Here is a 19602-nt window from a genome sequence, read left to right on the forward strand (position 1 = left end):
TCCTGTTCAATTGACAATGTTTTCATAAAATGCCATCTAGTACATTTCTAAGACCATAAGGCTGACTGACAGTGACCAACTTTGTAAGAATAGACGTTGAAATGAAATATCTTGTAGCCAACCTCTAATGACTTCCATTTAATTTAGTCATTAAGCCAGCGTGAAATCATGTCAGATGTCTTACAGAAGATATGAGCATCCTAACCATTAACCTTCAGAATTATTACATTTTTTTATGTTTTGGTCCTTAGTGCTATTAGAAATCCAAATTAACTGACATCTTAGAAGAAGCATTTTGCTCTCCCCTCACTATTTTTGTTCTGATTAGTTGAAGGTCAATGTGACATTGTCATTGGCATTAGGCTCTTTGAAGGATGGCAGAGAGTGCAGGCAAAGTTGGAAACCTCTGAAGGGATGGTGGTTTCAATCTACTATGAAAATGGAGTGAATAAGTAAGACAGAAAGATAATCCTTACTCTCATATTGAAACTCTGAGCTCACTACCAAAATGCTGCTAAGTTGTAATCATAGACCATAAGTGTAGGAGATTTTTTTTTACCTGTGTTTCCATTGTGCTCACTGCTTGAGGTGAGAGGTAAAGGAAAATGGGAGCACTTCAGTGAATGTCTGAAATTTGAAATATCTTCCATCTTGTGGTGGATGTAGAAAGATAAAAAATGATCACTCACCTGAACCAAAGGAATAGCATGTGCTGGCAAATGCAAGTGATGTAAGTTAATACTTTGCATGTTATAATTTTTGTGATCAGAAAAGATTCAAGTGAATCAAAGCAATGGCAACAAACACAGATGGTGTACTTCCATATTCATTTATTAGTGTTATCATAAATGGGCTGTAAGAATAATGCATTTGTAAACTATGAATATTAGTGCTGATGAATTTGTGAAAGTTATAATAGAAGTAATTAGCTGCGATGAAGAGTAATGGCTTAACTTTAAGGTGACAGTCATCAAACAGTTAGATGGTTGCCTCTCCTGTTGAACTACCCAGGAGTGAGCGTGCAGAAAATTTTATCTCACCCCTGTAACTCTATATTTCAAAACTGTTAAACGTATTAGTTTCTAGTGCCATTCTCACTGTTAGGTCTCCTCTATACTTCATGGAACTTGAAATTAAGGATTAAGTAAATATTAATTATAATCATTTTGAGTTTTACTTGGAAATATGGTTTTATATTAGAAATAATTATTTGTGATAGGGGATTAAGTGAGTCATCTGTGCTTCGTTCTATTCCATCCACAATATGCTTGTTTATGCGAGAATTCTAAGTGATAGTTGTTTACAGGAAGTGTATAAACACACAAAAAGTCCCAAATCTGGGCTTTGTTAAATTTCATGAAGATTTCGTAATCAATATAATTTCACTCTTTCCATTTTTAGCTTCCCTTATCTTATCTTGTTTCACTTGGACGCAACCAGCAAACACACCTGCTTATCATTATAGTCCTTTAATATTCTTTGAACTAGTTAATAATTAATTCTTCTGGTAGTTATTGCTGTCATTTCATTTAAGCAGTTATTATTGTGTATTATGTAGACTTAGGAACTGCAGAGTCATTTATTTACATCAAATGTATTGTAGTAGAAAATTATATAAGAACTATATTTTAGCAATTGATATTGAAATAAGTTAACTGAACTGATTTTAGCAACTGAGCTGAATTATAGTATGATTATCATTTCTGACGAAATAGCTATCTTTGTCAGTGTGTGTCAATATAATTCGGTTTTAGAAAAAAATAAAGTGAAGTGGTAGTCACATATAGTGTTGTATTATATTATGCATTAGTTATTTAATCTATTAATAGGTCTTCCATGAATCTCATATTATCACAGTTGATAAATTACTTATTAGTCAAGAATAAATCATTGCATGCTCTGTAATTCTATTTGTTGGAAATTTCTTGCTTTACACACCCATAGTCATAATGCACTAAAAAAAATCATTTCGTGAGAATCTGTATCATTTAAAAAAAACTACTATGTCCCAGTTTTAATTTCAGCCGATAAAGTATTTTCAGCGGAATATGAATCATAGTGCATAAAAATGAATACAAATTTACCCAGTCAAGTTGTGTGTTGATTGAATGGACAGTTGAAATGACATCACTATTTCAACTTGAAGAAATGGAATAACTATTTGGTAATAATGATTGGCCATGTTGTATGCTATATGTAGGCTTTGCTATTACCAATTTGCTTGTAAATCAGGTCAGTTAGCTGTATCCAGGGTATTACTCATTAGACCAAGATTTTTGTTGCATGTCATTCTCATTATATTGGGATTCTATTGTGTATTGATAAGTGCTTTTGTTGAAATTTTTATAATCAGTAGTTTTAGACTCGAGAAATCTCAAAGTTGGGATTAAATAAAAACCTTGTACATTTATGAAAAAGAAAGTTCTCGCACAACCAGTTCACCTAAGTGACATCTTCAAGTTCATATTTTTCTGCTGAATATGGAGGTTTATGTGAAAAATCAAGGAAAGTAATTGTGAAGGTCATATGGTATAGGTTACAAAGAAGGGTAGTAAAGGAGTGTGAGGAGCCAGGATAATAATAAACGTCTTTACTGGGGTGAGAATGTGGCTAGATAAGTCCCTTCCCTTCTTAGGATAGAGGCTAGGTAGGAGGTGGTGGAAGTCCAGGTAATGATTTTTACACTTTAGAAATTGTTTCATTGTAATGCACATTAAGCAGATGACTCCGTTAAAAGTTACTGTCGTGGCATCTTCCACAGTTTCTTGGAATTTCTAGGGAATGAGTTTGAAACAAGTTAAGGGGGGTTACTGTAGAAGAAATCTGGACCAGAGCAGGGGTGGGTAGTGAAGGGAGGGGGTAGAAAATTAAGCCCTAAGGTGGTGGAGGACTGTAGTTATAATTTCTCATGCTCTCCAGAGTTTTTATTCTGTCACCAAATCTTAACAAGTTCCACGGTGTAAGTCAAATACTATCTATAAAATATCATATGTAAACCAATTTTTAATTTTTTCTGAATTGCTATTTCGATGGTTCATTAATGTTATGGTCAGATTTTAGTTGTTGTGCAATCTACTTCTGTTAAATGAGATTGGCTTTCAAAGAGTAATACAATTCAAAACTAAATATATTCTATTGTTTCAGGCTTCACTTCGTGGAAGTAATTGATATCCATTATTGAAATAGAAAGAAAGACTCGTACTTTTCCACAGATTTTATTATACGGCACGACGCGTTTCACCGACTTGCGGCATCATAAGGTAGCGCGTCGTGCCGTATAATAAAATCTGTGGAAAAGTACGAGTCTTTCTTTCTATTTCAATAATGGAAAACTAAATAGTTATTATTTTACCATCCTTACCTTTCACTGTCACTTTTTGTGTAAATGTGTTTAGGGAATCCATCTTATTATCAAGCAATCGGTTTTGTTCTAATTTATTAAAATTCTTTAAGAGTTGGTATATATTGTCAAGTTAAAAAAACATATGCAGTGAAAAATGTTTGAAATTCCCAATATTAATGCTAAGTGAAAATGGTCAGCAAAACAAATAATTCATAGCATTAAGGTTCAAAATTGGAGTTTTAATGTAATATTTGCATGTTCACTTAATCCAACTATGTTAAATACTTTTCTTCACATTTGTATGTTTGCCAGTACTCTCATGAAAGGATCAGACCTATTCAGATCAAAACTAGAAATTTTAGAAAACCTTTAACTTTAATATATTTTATTAAGTATAAAAATTGTGTGTATCAGTGGGTTTCAACATAAGATTTTTCTTGTAGAACAAAAATTTACTTTGCTCATTCAAAGAAAGTTTGAATCCGCCCTGTGAAAACTTCCATGTGTTAATTTTGCTATGCAATGTTGATGGAGACAGTTACCCGCTCCTAAGGCTTTTGGAATGAGCCCATTATGTGAAATATTTGTGTAATGCTCTACCAAAGGTGAAATATGTGATGAATGCAAATGTACATTTAAATCTGTATTTTACTTATTATTATCATAGTTTATTACTTGGAAATATAATGTATAATAACTACCCATCTTAAACAAAAAAAAGTAGGCATTTGCTGCGCAAAGGGGGTTCATGTCAGCGTTCAGTACATAGCCAATGTTAATGCAACATCAAGTTCATTTTATTTACATCCAAATTAAATCAGTTTTTGTACATATTTTTTCAAGGGCTCCAAATTTCTGTCTCTTTCTATTCATACTTCTCTCATAATCTTCTGTTTCATTATTTAATTGTGCCTGTTGAATTTCATTCATTTTATCTCCATATTTTTCAAAGTGTTTGGGAGTATTGTTCATCCCTGACAATTCTCCAGTGGGCTTCTGATGCATTTTTCAGTATATTTTCATTTCATTCATGTTGGCATTACATAATGTTGGGATTGAGAAATTGAGCACTTGTAAAATCCATGTAGACAATTAAATCATTTTAAAAATTTATCAAGGCACTACAGATTACCTCCACCCCTACAACACTTACATTTTATTTGGATCTCCCCTTTTATTGATAAGTTATTACAGCTAGATAAATACATCGGGAGTATCATAGCTTATAAAATCATCAATTTGTCTAGGAGAGGTTTACTATAATTACTATGGCAGGCTAGTGCTTAGGAAGGGAACTGTGCCAGCTTGCATGTGTGTGGTGACTCCTGGTTAATTTTTTCTTGCTGTGAAAATAATCTTGACTATGAATTTTGTTGTTTTGATCTACCTAATTTCATTCCCTTGTAGAAAAAAGAGATTTTTTTATCAGAGTTGTTCAATAAATGTGTTCAGCTTCTGGTGTGTTTGAACTGATTCTTCCTAAGCTCTCCTGTAACTTTGTATGACAATTGGTTATCATGGCAACTAATTATCTATTTGGCAAAACTCTTATGGAAGGAAAGGAGAAATTTAAGTATTGTTGAACTACAGTATTATATTTCTTCTCAGTTTTCAAATTGTGTAGTTATTAGATCAAACTAGATGTGGTTGTGCCTATACCAGTGACTTCCTTGCATAAATTCAGTACAAGTCTGAGTGATAAACTTATGAAACAAATTAGATTTCATTCCTTTCTCTTGTTTTATTGCTTTACAAAATACCAGTGTTTGATTTGTTGTTGCATACTGAAAGGTTCTGCAAATGGCTGTGTACATATGTGTTTTTGCTATGTATCAGGATGCTGTTCCTGGTCTGGTAATATTCATTTTATTTAAGTCAAAGGCTGGGCATTGGCTGTATCAAATTGCTGTATCAAGGTTTTGTTCCCATTGGAAGTGTATTGATCATTACTGCTTAGTGTTAAAAATAAATATAGCGCCAACTCTAACCCTGTTTTTGGTGCCATTTCCATATCTATTGCATTGCCCTTGTGCAGTAAGTTTTTTAGTCATAATGCTAAAACATAAACAGTTAATTATGTTCATTGAACTTAATTGTGTCTTATTTTATTTAATCAGTTGAGGATATCAGTTGAACGTATTGAGGATACAGTTAGTAAACAGTTATTACATTTTTCTCTGGCAATTTATTATTATTTGTTTTGTAATAATGAAAAATAAAAGTACAGATTTAAGAATTAATGAGTTAAACCTAAATGTTTTTGAATATTTAGCTGAAATGCTGTACTTACAACAATTAAAGTATTTTATGTATAAATTTTCTTTGTCAAAAGTTCTTTAAAGTCAAATTGCTATTATTTTATGCATGCAGTTGTTGACTTGTCTCTCCATTACCCTCATTTTATTCCAAATGCAAGATATACAAGAACATTTGAATGAAATAATAATCACATTTTTCAGTCTTTTAGATAAACTTAAAAAAAATATATTTAAAATTTGTTCAGTATTTCTCAATTCGTATTTATATTTAATTGCAGCTCATGTAATCTGTGCCCACCTGTACCTCATGCACTCACTATATTTTATTTAGTTCTGAGGAAAAGAAACATGATTTTTGGCTTGCTTGATTTAAATACACTCCAAGTCTGGGCAGCATCATGGGTTTCTTAGCATAAATCATGTCTCAGACTTAGTGATTCCACTGCTTCGTATTTCCCAGTCAACCTCTTCATAGGAATGTGCCTGGCTAGCTCGCTACCTTAATCTTTTATGTTTATTGTGTCCATTCCTATCCTCTACTCCTCAATGTGGAATAATCACCGTACTATTCTTATTTCAATTATTTTATCTGTGTTGTCCATTATTGTACAAATTTATTATAAAGGTGCAAGATACCAGCATTTTTCACTTCAAACAATATTCAATCATACTGGAAGATCATCATTGCTCCAAGCTTCTCAATTGCCACCTTCTTTATTTCAAAGCAACTTGTCCTATCTTAACACTTTAGTCTTTTTGCAAGCCTTAGCCTCCTTTCATTTTACTTTGTGGATTGATTGGATTATTGAAGTAGTTCCCCTGAAATATACTCCACAAACAGTAAATGATATTTCAATTTTGAATTCATTTCATTATGAATTTTAAATGAATTAGATATATAAAGGGTCAATTTCATGGTCACAATGCCACTGCTGATTAAACTTTCAAGGTCATCTATTAGTGTTTCTTGGCTGCAGTCCTTTTTATTAGGATCAGTTTTAGGCTGTATCTTACCATTTTCTTTGGGTTTTGACATAAAAAGTTGTTCGAAGAGATGATTATTCATTTTGCTTCAAGTTTTCCAATATGCTTGGCATGAAATGGATGTTGTCTCAGGAAATAGAATGATATTTGTCTATTTTATTACCACTAAATGCTTAAATTATTTCATACTTAGTATTAATTACTTTTGTAACTTCAGTGTGCTCTTCAAAATTGTTAGCACCAGGATCTGTCATGGAATGGTGCAAAATAAGTTTTCTCTTCCTTCATCTTACTTATTTATGGTATGCCGCATGAATCTTTAGTGATTATTTTGGGTGAAGTATCTTTTAATTGGTCATAATTTAGGTGACTAAGTTAGGCAATTACCTTGTAAAAGTAGTCCCAACTCTGAAGCCTGTTATTGTATTTAAATATAAAAGAGAATAACACATTACTCACAATAAGGTGCATAGTTATTGTTGAAACCAAAAGTTAATCTGCCCACTGGATTTCTGTCTGAAAAGTTCAAATGTTAGGGCCTTTTAATTTATTATGCATGGTGCGGCAACATAACTTTCTTTTTATAGGGGTTTTGCTTTTCAAAAAAGGAAGTTATGTTGTCACACCCAGAACCTGGGTCCTATTTATAATTGTGTTCACACAAGAAGCGATGAGATCAGGTTATCACAAATATAACATTTTTCATGAAGAGTTGTCGCAGTACCTCAAGCCAGGTCATTAAGCTGGATGACTAGCGGGTCATATTTTTGTATCCATAGCACCATAATGAAAATATCAATTTTGTAATGAGCAATGCCATTGTAAAATCTCATAGTAGAAATGGTTTTCTCTCTTACGCAACTCTTTAAACGACCAGGTGGTATGGAATGGTAGGGTTTGGTTTGGCCCTTATCCACTGTAAACTTCTCCCATGCGTTGGAGATGTTTACAGAGGATACCTTTTACAATGCAGTGTTGTTTAAAAATGGCTTTAATATTGAAAAATGAAATTTTTACATTATATCTCTGGCTCCTATTTTTATCTGAATGTATCTAAATATTAGGTTTTTCTAGGAAAACTTAACGCACCTCAACAATATAGCATAGTAGTTAAAAAGGGAATCAATTCTGAGGTTATTCTTTTCTATCTCTCGATATTTGTGTTCAACCTCCCCAAGCTCTATTGTTAACAATAAACTATCTCTAGGTTATTGCTTCATCTGTTATCTCCTGTTTAATCTCAAATCTAGTGATTTCTGGGAACTGAAATTCTCATGTATTTATCTTATCCAAGTGTAGAAGTAATTTTTAAGCCTCAATTAATAATGGTATTAATTGTTGTTCTGTAACAGAATTAATGTGACTGAAAATTTTTTGGTAATAAGTTATTGTTGGATTCTCAATCTTTTAGAGAAATAAAAAATGTTGCATTCGAATTTTTAACTATGGCTATTGTGCTGTAAATATATAATTCACATGATTGAATGTAATCATTGTTTTGCTTCTCCTGATGTATTGGATCAATTTTTTCTCTATGTAATATTGGTATGAAATAATTTGGTTGTATTTCAAGTGATTTTAAAGGTATATATTATAGTAAAGCCGTATAGACTTCCTATTTTATGGTAGTATAAAATTGTAAGTTGTATAAATGACATATTTTTCCTTGTTTTGGCTTAAATCTTTTGGTTTTCCTCAATGAGTCAGATATTTTAACTACAACATAAATTAGTCATGTGTAATTGCATGTTACAGAGCTTGTTATCTGGTTTTGAATTAGATTCCCCATGTTAGGAGAGCCAAATATTCAAACCTTATGACCTGGGAACCTAAAATGTGATTTCACCTCATTTGCAGCAAACTAATGATGAATTGTGAAAGCAAAGTGGATTTTGCAAGCATTGCCAAATGGTGAAATTGGCATTGTAAAACCAGAGTCAGTTTGTGATGTTTATTAAGACTTTGTTTGGGGAATTCCTCTCAAGTATTCAGACCTATTATTGTCAGGGACTTAATTAAGATGTGAGTAGCACATGGTGGGTACTAATCATTTTTATCCTGATGTCATATGGAAATTATCTATGTATGACAAATGTCATAAATTATGATAGGTTTATTAAAATTGCTTCTGCTTGAATAGTATTCATCTTCCATTTCAATATCAGTTCATCCACATCCAAGGCATGTACATAATCAGCTGTATATGGTATGTTGATACAGCTTGTGTTGATAATTACACTTGTAATTTAAAGAAAATAATAGGTGGTATTTGTAGCTACAAGGAACTCATGAACCCTTTTATTCTCCTTAATTGATAGGAAATTCACCAAGTTTGTTATAATACATGGTATAGCCTGATAAAGGTAGAAGAAGGTCAGATTCTGTATGTGAATACATTGTTCTAGGAACATCATGTAAATGGACTTCAAAATACCAAATTCGCTTTTGGGACAGACTGTAGGCTGACAGCCCACACAAATTTAGATCGGATGATGCGCCTTTTGTGTGAATTGTCCATTAGTCCACTGTAGATTAGGAAGCTGCTGAAATCTCAAATTCTAGCATCTCTTCTCTTTGATTGATAAATCAGGAAGGATCTAATATTTATGTTGCCAATCCATTTCCTTGTCATAAGAGGTCTTCTACCATTTCATTGCATTCATTAACACCTTTCCTTTTCATTTATTCGTTCCATTTTCCTCAATCTTCATTATATTCCTCTTTTTTAGTCTTATATTTCTTCCTCATAAGAGAATGTGCAGGCAAGTCTCTGAACAATAGGAGTGGTTACAATTAGCTTAGATATACTACTCCTGCTTGAATTGTCCTTTAAATAAAATTTTGGTATTCTTGAGCTCCCTGAATCCTTGTGATAAATCCATCTATTTTGATCCTTGATTTGTTGGAACGCTGCTGTATACTGACAACATGGCAAGGAATATAAAACAAATACCTAAGTAAAAATATCATTTTTTGCCATTGATCAATGCATATTATCCTGTGAGAAAAGAGGGAAAACTTATGTGTTGACATATCATGCATTAGCAGTCATTATAGATGATCATGAGTCCCTTTTATGGCAAAATCCTTACAATCAATCTCGTAAAAACTCAAATAATAAATAACTGCTCTCCTCTAAATTCTGCTTCTTCACTTTGTACACCTTCACTTGATACATTCTTTCTGGCCACAAAAATTGAATACATTCCAAATGCAAATCCAAACTATTAGGCAATGAATGTCAAGTTGTAATGACATCATGTTTTTATTAAGTCCTGTGATTAATTGTAAATTAATATTTTATTTTTTCAACCTGCTATGCCCCATATAGACACTCCATAGGTGTGTTAAAATATTTTCTTCAGTATTTGACAATCTCTTTCCCAAAGAGACATTTGTATCTGCCAACAGGTTAATAGATGTTTTATTCCACTAATATTCATTGCATGTGTATATATCTTCTCATGATATTTTTTTGCCTGAATAGTTTTTGGGTGAAAATAAGAACCTCAATGTAATAAGGATATTTATATTTGCCTCCAAAAACTCTTCTTTCATCTTGGTTCTTATTGATAATCAACTACCTTAACTTTTAAATGGCTACAAATTACAAATATGCATACGCATTACCTTTGAAAATACTGAAATGTCACCATCAGTGAGTTTTCCATTAAGAATATTGTCAACATCAAATTAAAGTTGTTCCTACTAAAATTCAGGCATGCCAAAATCTACTCGCTGTCATCACCTATGTTCTTTATTATCAGAATATCTTCTTGAAAATCAGTAATGCATTGGATAGATTCAAGACTATGATGAAGTAGTGCTTTTCCAATAATGTCTATGTAGCCCTAAGTTTCGTTACCTTAGTTTTTTCAACAAAGTGTTATGTTCATTAGTAATTTAGCTGATGCCCTAAAGAATAATATGCTGATATCACTGTTGCAAAGAAATGTTGAATTGAATGAAATTATCAAGTATTGATGAGCTAACACATATTGCATTTCCTGAGGAGAAATTGCAACACCTAGGCAGAACTGCATCCCGACCTATTGTCAATAGATTCAAAGAAACAACTCGATAACAGGTATAACTTGGGCTGCTGGTTTTACCTATTTCCAAAAATGGAAATTGGATGTGGAGTGGCGAAAGATTTTTGTTTTCAAATGCATCCAGTTTTATTTTACCTGGGTCATATAGTAGTTACACAAACATCAGAATGGCTTTTTTGGTCCACCCATGAATGTGAGAAATGAAAGAAGTTGATTGTAAATTAAATGTCTGTTTAGTTTCTACATTTTCAATTTTGTGGAGTGCTATATAGTGCAGCAAATATGAATATAATATCACTGAATACATAAACTTTTTTCGTGTTAAAAAATACCTGGTTTATTTATTCAGTTTTCATGAATTTTCATGAAGTAGAGCCTCAAAACCATCAAATTCATAAATATAATAATTAATAAAACAGTGTGGGATCAATTGTTTAATTTTTAATGCATTATGATCAGGAATTATTTGAAATTTTTCATATGCCCTCTTTCCCCCTTTTGGCACTCTTAAATGACATTTTATTTCCCTTTAGTTTGGTATCTTTTGAAAGTGGCATTCACAGAATTATAGGAAAATTTACTTTCACACAAATTTGTATGTATTTAATTTTCAATTATACAAGTTCCTTTCACTGACAATGTGGAAATGTTCTGTGCTGTCTAAAATAATCATAAGTTTATAGAAATAATTTTTTACTTTCCACATTTTACCATTTTGAAAAGCGATTGTTTTTTTTAATGCTGAAAGCAAAACATATTAGCAAATGCAGTGGTACTAGTGCTCACTGAGCTAGATCTAGGTGTAACTTAGATGAATCCGCACTTGATAGGTTTTTACTAACTATGATTGACTCTGTCTTGTTGATTGTCAAAATTCTGATAAGGTTTCGAGAAAGTTTTGTGATGACAAAATTTATCAATTATGACAACACCATGTGAACAACTCGTTATTTATCTGTATTAAGTAAAGAATTATGTAACTAATATTAATTTTAAATGTGGATTATGACATTCAATACCCTTGATATTTGTGGGATCTGACAATTTACTGACTAGCTCCCATGAAAGCTTTGACATTGTGATAATAGCAACACCATTGGTTATGCATTACAGCAATTAATGAACAACTTTTACCATTATTAATAAATAAATTATGTGCATAAAGGCCTAAATACAATAAAATCTAAGTAATCACATAAATATAGTGTTACTTTTTTTATTGAAATAGGAACTAACACAAAATGCTTACACACATTTTGTTCAATTCATGGAAAAATCCAAAATAATCAGGATCACATTAGGGCATCACGAGGCATTATGAGAAATTGGATAATTAGAAAAAACTGGACTTAAGGTAACCCTAATTATTTGTAACATTTTTATTAATCAAGAACTATTTTTCTTGTTTTGCTTTGTCAAGAATGATCTAGCTATTTCTGCAGAAAATGCAGTCTGACAAAAAACACTTGTAGGTATGAGAAAGTACTTAGTTTGAATAAAATTAGCAGTTATAATAGCATTTTTTCTTTTAAAAATGTATTTAATAAGTTTCTCATTTTGGCCATAAACATTTCCTGTTGCTATTATGTTGACCATATTTTAACATATATGTATTGCATTTTCAGTATGGTGAATTTTGTAATAAGTATAGGAAGAACTACTAGTTGCCTAATTCTTCTAATGAATAGGACATTTGTGTTAAATTTCCTCTTCACACTATTGTAGATATCATTGATCTTTGAGAAAAAAGTACAAAAACTACTCCATATTCTCATTAGTATTAATACTGTAGTTCCATCTTGCATGAAAATATTAGTGAAGTGAAAAAACCAGTGGGTGAATAATAATTAAGAAGTTAATAGCATTAATTGTTGAAGAAGAATGAGTAATTAATTTAAAAATAGGCCATCTATTGAGGTAACTAGGATATTCCAAGATGAGAAACTATTCATTATACATTTCTGCTAGGTCTTTTTAAATACAAAGCTGTGTTCACAGAACTGTGGAAAATGCTGTAACAGTTATTTTGGCTGACACACACAGATGTCCATATGTGAATTTAAGCAGGTGACTCCACTGGAGTAACTGTTGTGGCAATTCCCAAGATACTTTTGATTTGCGAAAAGTAAACATCTTTGTGTTTAAAAACGTGGACTTAAAACTTGTATATTGTGGTGCAATGCACATGACTATCATTACTTAGTGATATTTTATGTACAGTAATTTGTCACAAATGTCCTGTCCTTTGGTCCTTAGAAATTCACTGCACAAGGGGATTCTTCCATAGCTTAAATGGCTAAAGCACTCTGCTGGATATTGAGGAATCCTATTTCAAATCAAGAAAAATGATTTTTGCACTATGATATTCTTGCATTTATTTCATGGATCTGTGCTAATGGGATTAGCGATTTCATACATTATCACTAGGACACATGATTATGGGTTTATATCACAAGGTTTTATTGTATTTTTTATACTTTTGATTTGCAAAAACATTTAACCTTTAAGTGTGATAAGTTTTCATAGTTAAAGTATAAATGTTGCTAAATTTTGAGGCAGAGAAGTTACTGTAATTACCATAATTGTAGTGCATATGTTGACACACGTTAAAATTTCCTCAAGACTGTGTCGTCATTAGTGTTCATAAGTATTATTTTTATTGGTGGAGACCATAATTATATTTTAAATTGAAGATTAAGCAGATAAATAAGGACATCTCTTTTTGAAAGCTCTTATGATTGCAATGTCTCAAAGAAAGACCTGTTCTCCATCAGATAAAACTTTGTAAACCATCATTTTAACATTACAAAAAAATAGAGGAAATCTTTACTAATTAAAAATGGTTGTAGATAGTAATTGTAAAAATACCCTAAATAGAATGATTAACAAACTTTATAACCTATTAAAATTAAACCAAGGATGATTCTTGTTATGATACGTTGCTATTGTTAAGAATTTTTATTTTTCTGGTCTACCTAACTCTTTAGAAAGTGAAACAGTGCCTTAAAGGAAATATATGATGCCGATACTATATAAATACCAAAATTGTGGAATTCATGAACCTCTGGAAGTCCCTAGAAAGGTTTTAGTTTAGTCAGTAGTTACATCAGGCTTTAAACTCTTCACCACCACAAATGGAAGAAGCTCTATTAGGAGAAAGTTGTAGGGACTCTAGTATTAATTTAACCAAATGCATGGGGCAAAATTGATTACAGTTTAGAATTGTAATGTGAATTATAAGGAAGGTGGGAATTAATTAACTCATTATCATTATTATTACTCATCTACCATTTAAGGGAGATTTCGGATGGCTGCATAGATATAATCACTAAATTTTTGACTTGTTAGAATGAATTTAAAGGAGATGGTAAAAATGAGGTAAATCATTGAGGATGGCAATTATTTATTAGGCATAGTGTTTTAGGAAACCGAGGTTGGTAGGTGAAACATGGAAATAGCAGTGATTAGACAAACACTTTCACATAAACTAGTCGGATGTCTGAAAAATGAGAAGAAACTTAGGTGAATGAAAAAGGCAGAATATTTAAATGAAATGAAATAGGATGAGAATATATATCCTGAAAGGTCTTGGTAATAGAAAATTGAATAGGTATTGTCAATTTAATGCTTTCTTTTAAAAGTATTTGTTCCAATTGTGCTATTAGAAAATTTTGCTACATAACCATTCCAAGGATGACAGTTAAACCTTCAATGAGGCTTAATTAATTCATGATCGTCATTTTAATTTTTCAAACAAGGAAAGTGTTTTTTTGAAGTCATAAAATGATCTCTCAAATAACTTTTTACTTCATATTTAATTAATTTAGGTAAATAGTTTGCCTAACAATTTTTAAAGACAACGTCAAATAGCAATTCATTTCATAGGCCCAGTGGAGTGTACTACCCCTATGAAGCTGTCTATTACATTATGTATTAAAGTTATAACTACTTGCTGCAAGAAGTCTTTCAGGGAAATTTTTGGCCGAAACATTGCAAGGAAGTGTGTAGCAAAGTACATATAATTGTAGCTTCAACGGCTGTTTGAAGTAGACCAGAAAGGCCAAATATGTCTACAGCATCTGATGTTTTGAAGATTTCCTTTTGAATGGATTGTTTGTCACTCTGTTGGCATCCATTTTCTTCTTTGTAAAAGAGTTATTGTTAATTAGCGTAGACAATAAATTTTGAAGGTACTTCATGAAGAAATGATGGTTTGAGGTTTAAAGTTATGAGCCAACAAATTTGGCATCACTCTCTTGAAGCCAATTGTTATTTTTATAGTGATTTTCTAGTAGTAAAACATCGAACTATTTTTACTTCATGTATTTTATCTTATTTTTAAAGACATGTTGAAATTAACAAACATTTAATCTTCATTTTAGTAAGCAAATGTACATTTTCATTCAAGGAGATGGGATAGTTTTATTTTTTTTAATTAGTTTGTTCATAATAATTAATTTATGATTGTTTTAACTATTTTAATTTTGCTTTAAAGATATATGATCTGCCATTAATTAAATAATATATTCATTAAGTATGTAGTTGTAATTAAATCTCATTAACTATTAATGAATAGTTGCTTCTATGTAAAGTTTTTTTTGTCCATTGTTATCGCAATAAACAAACCTCAGTCTGATATATAAGTTTTATCTCTTAATGTAGAATTCTTCTACATTAATTAAAGGCAAGGCATAATTTTATTATAAATTACTGAAATTAAAATTGGTTTACCACACTCAGCCCATAGAAAAATTAAGAACCTTATGAAAAGTTTTGAATAAGTCCTTCATTGATCCAACGAGCTAAAGTTGAAAGTCTGTATTGCCAAGAAATTGGTGTCCTTTAATCATAAATTAGTCCCCAATATAGAGAGGAGGTGCAGTTGAGAATAGAGATTTATCACTGATTTGGGGGGATGGTTCACACACCTACAGATTGACCAAGTCGAACGTGACTAAAACCTAGGTTAATATCTAAGAAAATGTGAAAGTGTTCTCAGGGGGTAATGTTTTGTGGTCGATTGATGTAAGTGTGTATGTATGTCGGATTGCAAAACAACACAAAGGGCCCTCAGTTGAAGAATCATCAGCGCATCCACACAGGAGAACGGCCGTATGCATGTGGTGTTTGCAACAAGATGTTCTCACGGCAGTCGACCCTGTGGAACCACCGTCGGGTGCACACCGGGGAAAAGCCGTACCGGTGTGATGTCTGTGGCATGGCTTTCTCCCAGGTGAGGTTCTCTTAAAAGAGATTTCGCAGTCAACAAACTTGGCCCTCATTATCTTGAAACACTGGGTGTCACTCATGCAGAATTGGAATTTATTTAACTCGAGTGCTGGCAGAACTCATCTTACCAGTTAATTTAATTAAGACAAAATATAGGTTAATTTACTAGAGAATTGAGGGTATGAATTACCCTTTCTAAAATATAGACTCCAGTCAATAAAAGGTCGGAAGAATCCAGAAAAGAAAGGAGGACATGAATAAAAACCTCCTAGCAAAGAGGATTTAGATATAGAGAAACCAAATAATCTTCATATTCCTATGATACAATATATGTGCACGGATCGGTAAAAGAAAAGTCATACATTTATTTTCCATTTTTACCTATTGTTCAAGTAATACTGGTGGATTTGTCTTTTGAAAGACAATTAACAAGCTTTTACTAACCTTGCTTCAGCAGTCAAATAGACTACTTTAGAAGTGTAGAAAGTAGTAAATTCACTGATTCTCTAAATGAAGTGTTTGATGCTATTTGATTAATGGTTCCTGGTGACATAATATCTGTTATCATAAACAGCAACATTATCTTTGATTAGGCTCTGGGTCAAGGGGTATTTGATTTTTTTTTAATAATATCATTTGTTGTATGGAATACTTATGTAATGCACAGTCTGGAATAATATTGAAATTAGGCATAAAATAACAGGAGACCCTCATCCAAGCCATAAAAATCAGCCATGATGTTTTGAAAATCATGATGCAGAGTAAAAAGAAGTGAAGACAAAGAGTTTCAAAATTCTGTACTCTGTGTGAAAAAGAAGGAAGAATGGGAGATGGAAGGGCTTGCACACACCAATATACTTCAAGAACCAAACTAACAAGGAGAGAAATATCTCATGATCACTAATGGTAGATTGATTAAAATTTTAGCCATAGATAAAGTTACCCACACCTGGAGCAATATTGAGAAAGCAATGGACGCTAGTAGGGTAGATAGTAATGTGATGATGTGATATTTTCAAAACATTACTAAGAAAGGTCATGGAAACTACCAGTATTTTACTGTTGAATTGTGATGAACTCTGGCCTGATGAATGAATCTTGGAAAGTAGATCTTAGTCCTCTGAGATGTCTATGGTTATCATCATGCAATCCTTGCACAACCAAGTCAAATGTACCAGAAGAGAAAACAAAGAGGAGGATTAGCAACTGTTGAATAAGTGCATCAATTGTTAGGGCTCTGCTAAAGACAGGTGAGAGAACATCAAATAAAAGGACTGAGGATGCATAAAGATTGTGTGCAGATTTAAGTAGTAGGAGCAATATACAGGGTGCGGTGCCTATCTCCGGATAAATTTCAATTTGAATTTCCCGCAATAGCGTAGTTCAACTGGAGGTGGCAATTGGTGTTCTTGAAAGCTATAGGCATCCAGTAAACAGTCATAAACTCAAAATGGCCGAGTTGTTATGTACAAGTGCGGAGTACAATCGAAGAGCCATTATTATCAAAAGTGGTCGTGCTGGGCATTCAACGAGTGAAAGAGTTTGATTCTTCGGGTAGCCCAGATTAACTGTGTACGATATTGGTGTATTGCTTCAGAGAAGTCTGGAGAAGGTTTCGCTTACCCATCGAGGAACTCGTGGCATGAACTTTGGCAGTCGTTAAGAAGGCTCAGGCCCTGATTTCAGAGAACCTGGGGCAATCGCTGAGGAAATTGGCATCAGAATTGAATGTTAGCCAGCAAACAATGTGTCGGATGGCAGAGGAGGACCTACAATACAAGTCATACAAATAAAGTTACGACACATGCTGTCTAAGGCTGCCAGAACAAAGCGGATTGCTTGGTGCGACCTGCTATTGTGTTCTCTAAAAAATAAAGCTGCGGGGCAAATCAGATTCTTTTCTGATGAAAAAATTTTCACTGTTGATGCGAAGATCAACCGGAGATTTGATTGCTGGCTTGCCCACAACCCCGAGGATGTCCCAATTGTTGCTCCAACAAAATTTCCAGCTGGTGTCCATGTCTGAGGTGTTGTGTCCAGTGAGGGTGATATCATGCCGCCACATTTCTTTGAAAAGGGGCAAACTATCACCGAAGAAGTCTTATCTGCAAATTTTGAAGAATTTCGTGAAACCGTGGATGGTAACTCTGGTCTCTGGGAGACAATATGTCTTCCAACAGGACGGCGCACCAGCTCATACGTGTCATTTAGTCCTAAACTGGCTCACAGATAACATTGGCATGTTCTGCTCAAAGGATGTCTGGGCCCCGAATAGCCTGGACTTGAACCCCCTCGACTATTATGTTTGCAGTGTAGTCGAAAGAGTTGCCAATAAGACAAGGCACCCTAATGTCACATCTCTACAAACCGCTATCATAGCAGCATTTGCGAGTATGGACAGCGCTATTTTAAAGAGTGTGTGCAATCGATTCAGGACAAGATTGGAGGCAGTCATTGCAGCTGAAGGGGGTTACATTGAGTAATGTTACTCTTGACAGATACCGCTACTTGTTTGTAAAAGGATTTTCATTTGTATATTTTTTAAATTTGTTTTAAAGCAAAAGTTTCATTTGTCCGGATTAAAGTGCCATACCCTGTTGAAGACTTTGGGGTAGCTATTATGGAAACTGGTAATAAATATGAGCAGTTGAGGAATAGCATGTTTGAGATGAAAACTGCAGACAATTTTAATTGTAAATTTTGTTAATATGTTTAACAATGAGTCATTGGAGGGAAGAATTGGAAGTATACATGATCAATTGAAGAAAAAATAATTCTAGAAAATCATGGCATCACTGTTCGCCGGTCAGTTGGCTTTGTGATGCTGCAGGAGAAAGGTACGATGCCAGTATTAAAAAGTTGGTTACAAGGATGCAAAAAGTGATTAATCATCAAAGCTACTATGTAGGAAAATAGCTAAATGCTCAGCCTTTCTTACAATGTATACAAAGTTGAGAATAAATTTGATTTTTCAAGAAAAAAATAGACCTTTTCAAATCGCCCTCGTATGATCGATGTGAAATGTATGGAATGAAAGTAAACTATAAGATAATGAATTTAATTAAAGCTTAAAAAGCGTGATGTTTAATTTCAAAATTCATACAGTGACGTGTTTCTTCTGTCTATCTAAGTAATGAAACTGTGGTGGATGGATTTAGAACAGTACATATTTTAGATGAAAATGTGCATAGTAGCAAGGACGTTAATACAACAATTGCATTAGTGAAAGATATTACAATGAGGAGTGAGAATGAATTTGTGAAGAAAATGTTTCATGAAACATGATTGAAGACTTTTACTTGGAGCATGGTATTGCTGTCACCAAATTTGTCAGAATGACGATGATTGTAGATCAGATGGTTTTGAGAAATAGTTGTGAGGCAAGAGAAAATAAGATGGAAAAAGAGATAAAATCTCATTAAAGAATAGGGATTCATTTAGGGCAATTCATAGCGTTTAGGAAAAGTGGCTGGAGAGTTGAGTTGCTAAGTTAAGACTGATAGAAATCAAAGAAAAATTAGTAGGATTAAAAATACACATCTTGAAAATCATGAACAGGAGTAAAAAATGTGCAGAGCTGAAGATGGGTATAATAGTGCCGAAATGTTTATCCTTAACAAAATTATATTCAAAATCCTATAAATTGTTCTGAAAATATATTTCAAGACCCTAAAATCTATCTCTAATTGGTGGACTCTATTTAAGAATCGTAAAAATTGATTTCAATTGATAAGTA

The 19602-nt window shown here is 32.8% G+C and overlaps 1 protein-coding gene across 1 annotated transcript in view; it reads left to right on the plus strand.

Annotated features, from left to right (window-relative positions):
* The window catches only part of LOC139695278 (zinc finger protein 345-like), a 97630-nt gene that overhangs the window by 44950 nt on the left and 33078 nt on the right, over nucleotides 1-19602 (plus strand). The window contains exon 10 of the mRNA XM_071593974.1: nucleotides 15703-15870. Coding sequence (XP_071450075.1) covers nucleotides 15703-15870 — 168 coding nt within the window. The remainder of the gene's footprint in view (nucleotides 1-15702; nucleotides 15871-19602) is intronic.

Source organism: Hetaerina americana, unplaced genomic scaffold (assembly GCF_022747635.1).
Source record: "Hetaerina americana unplaced genomic scaffold, ioHetAmer1.1.p SCAF_6, whole genome shotgun sequence".
NCBI lineage: Eukaryota > Metazoa > Arthropoda > Insecta > Odonata > Calopterygidae > Hetaerina > Hetaerina americana.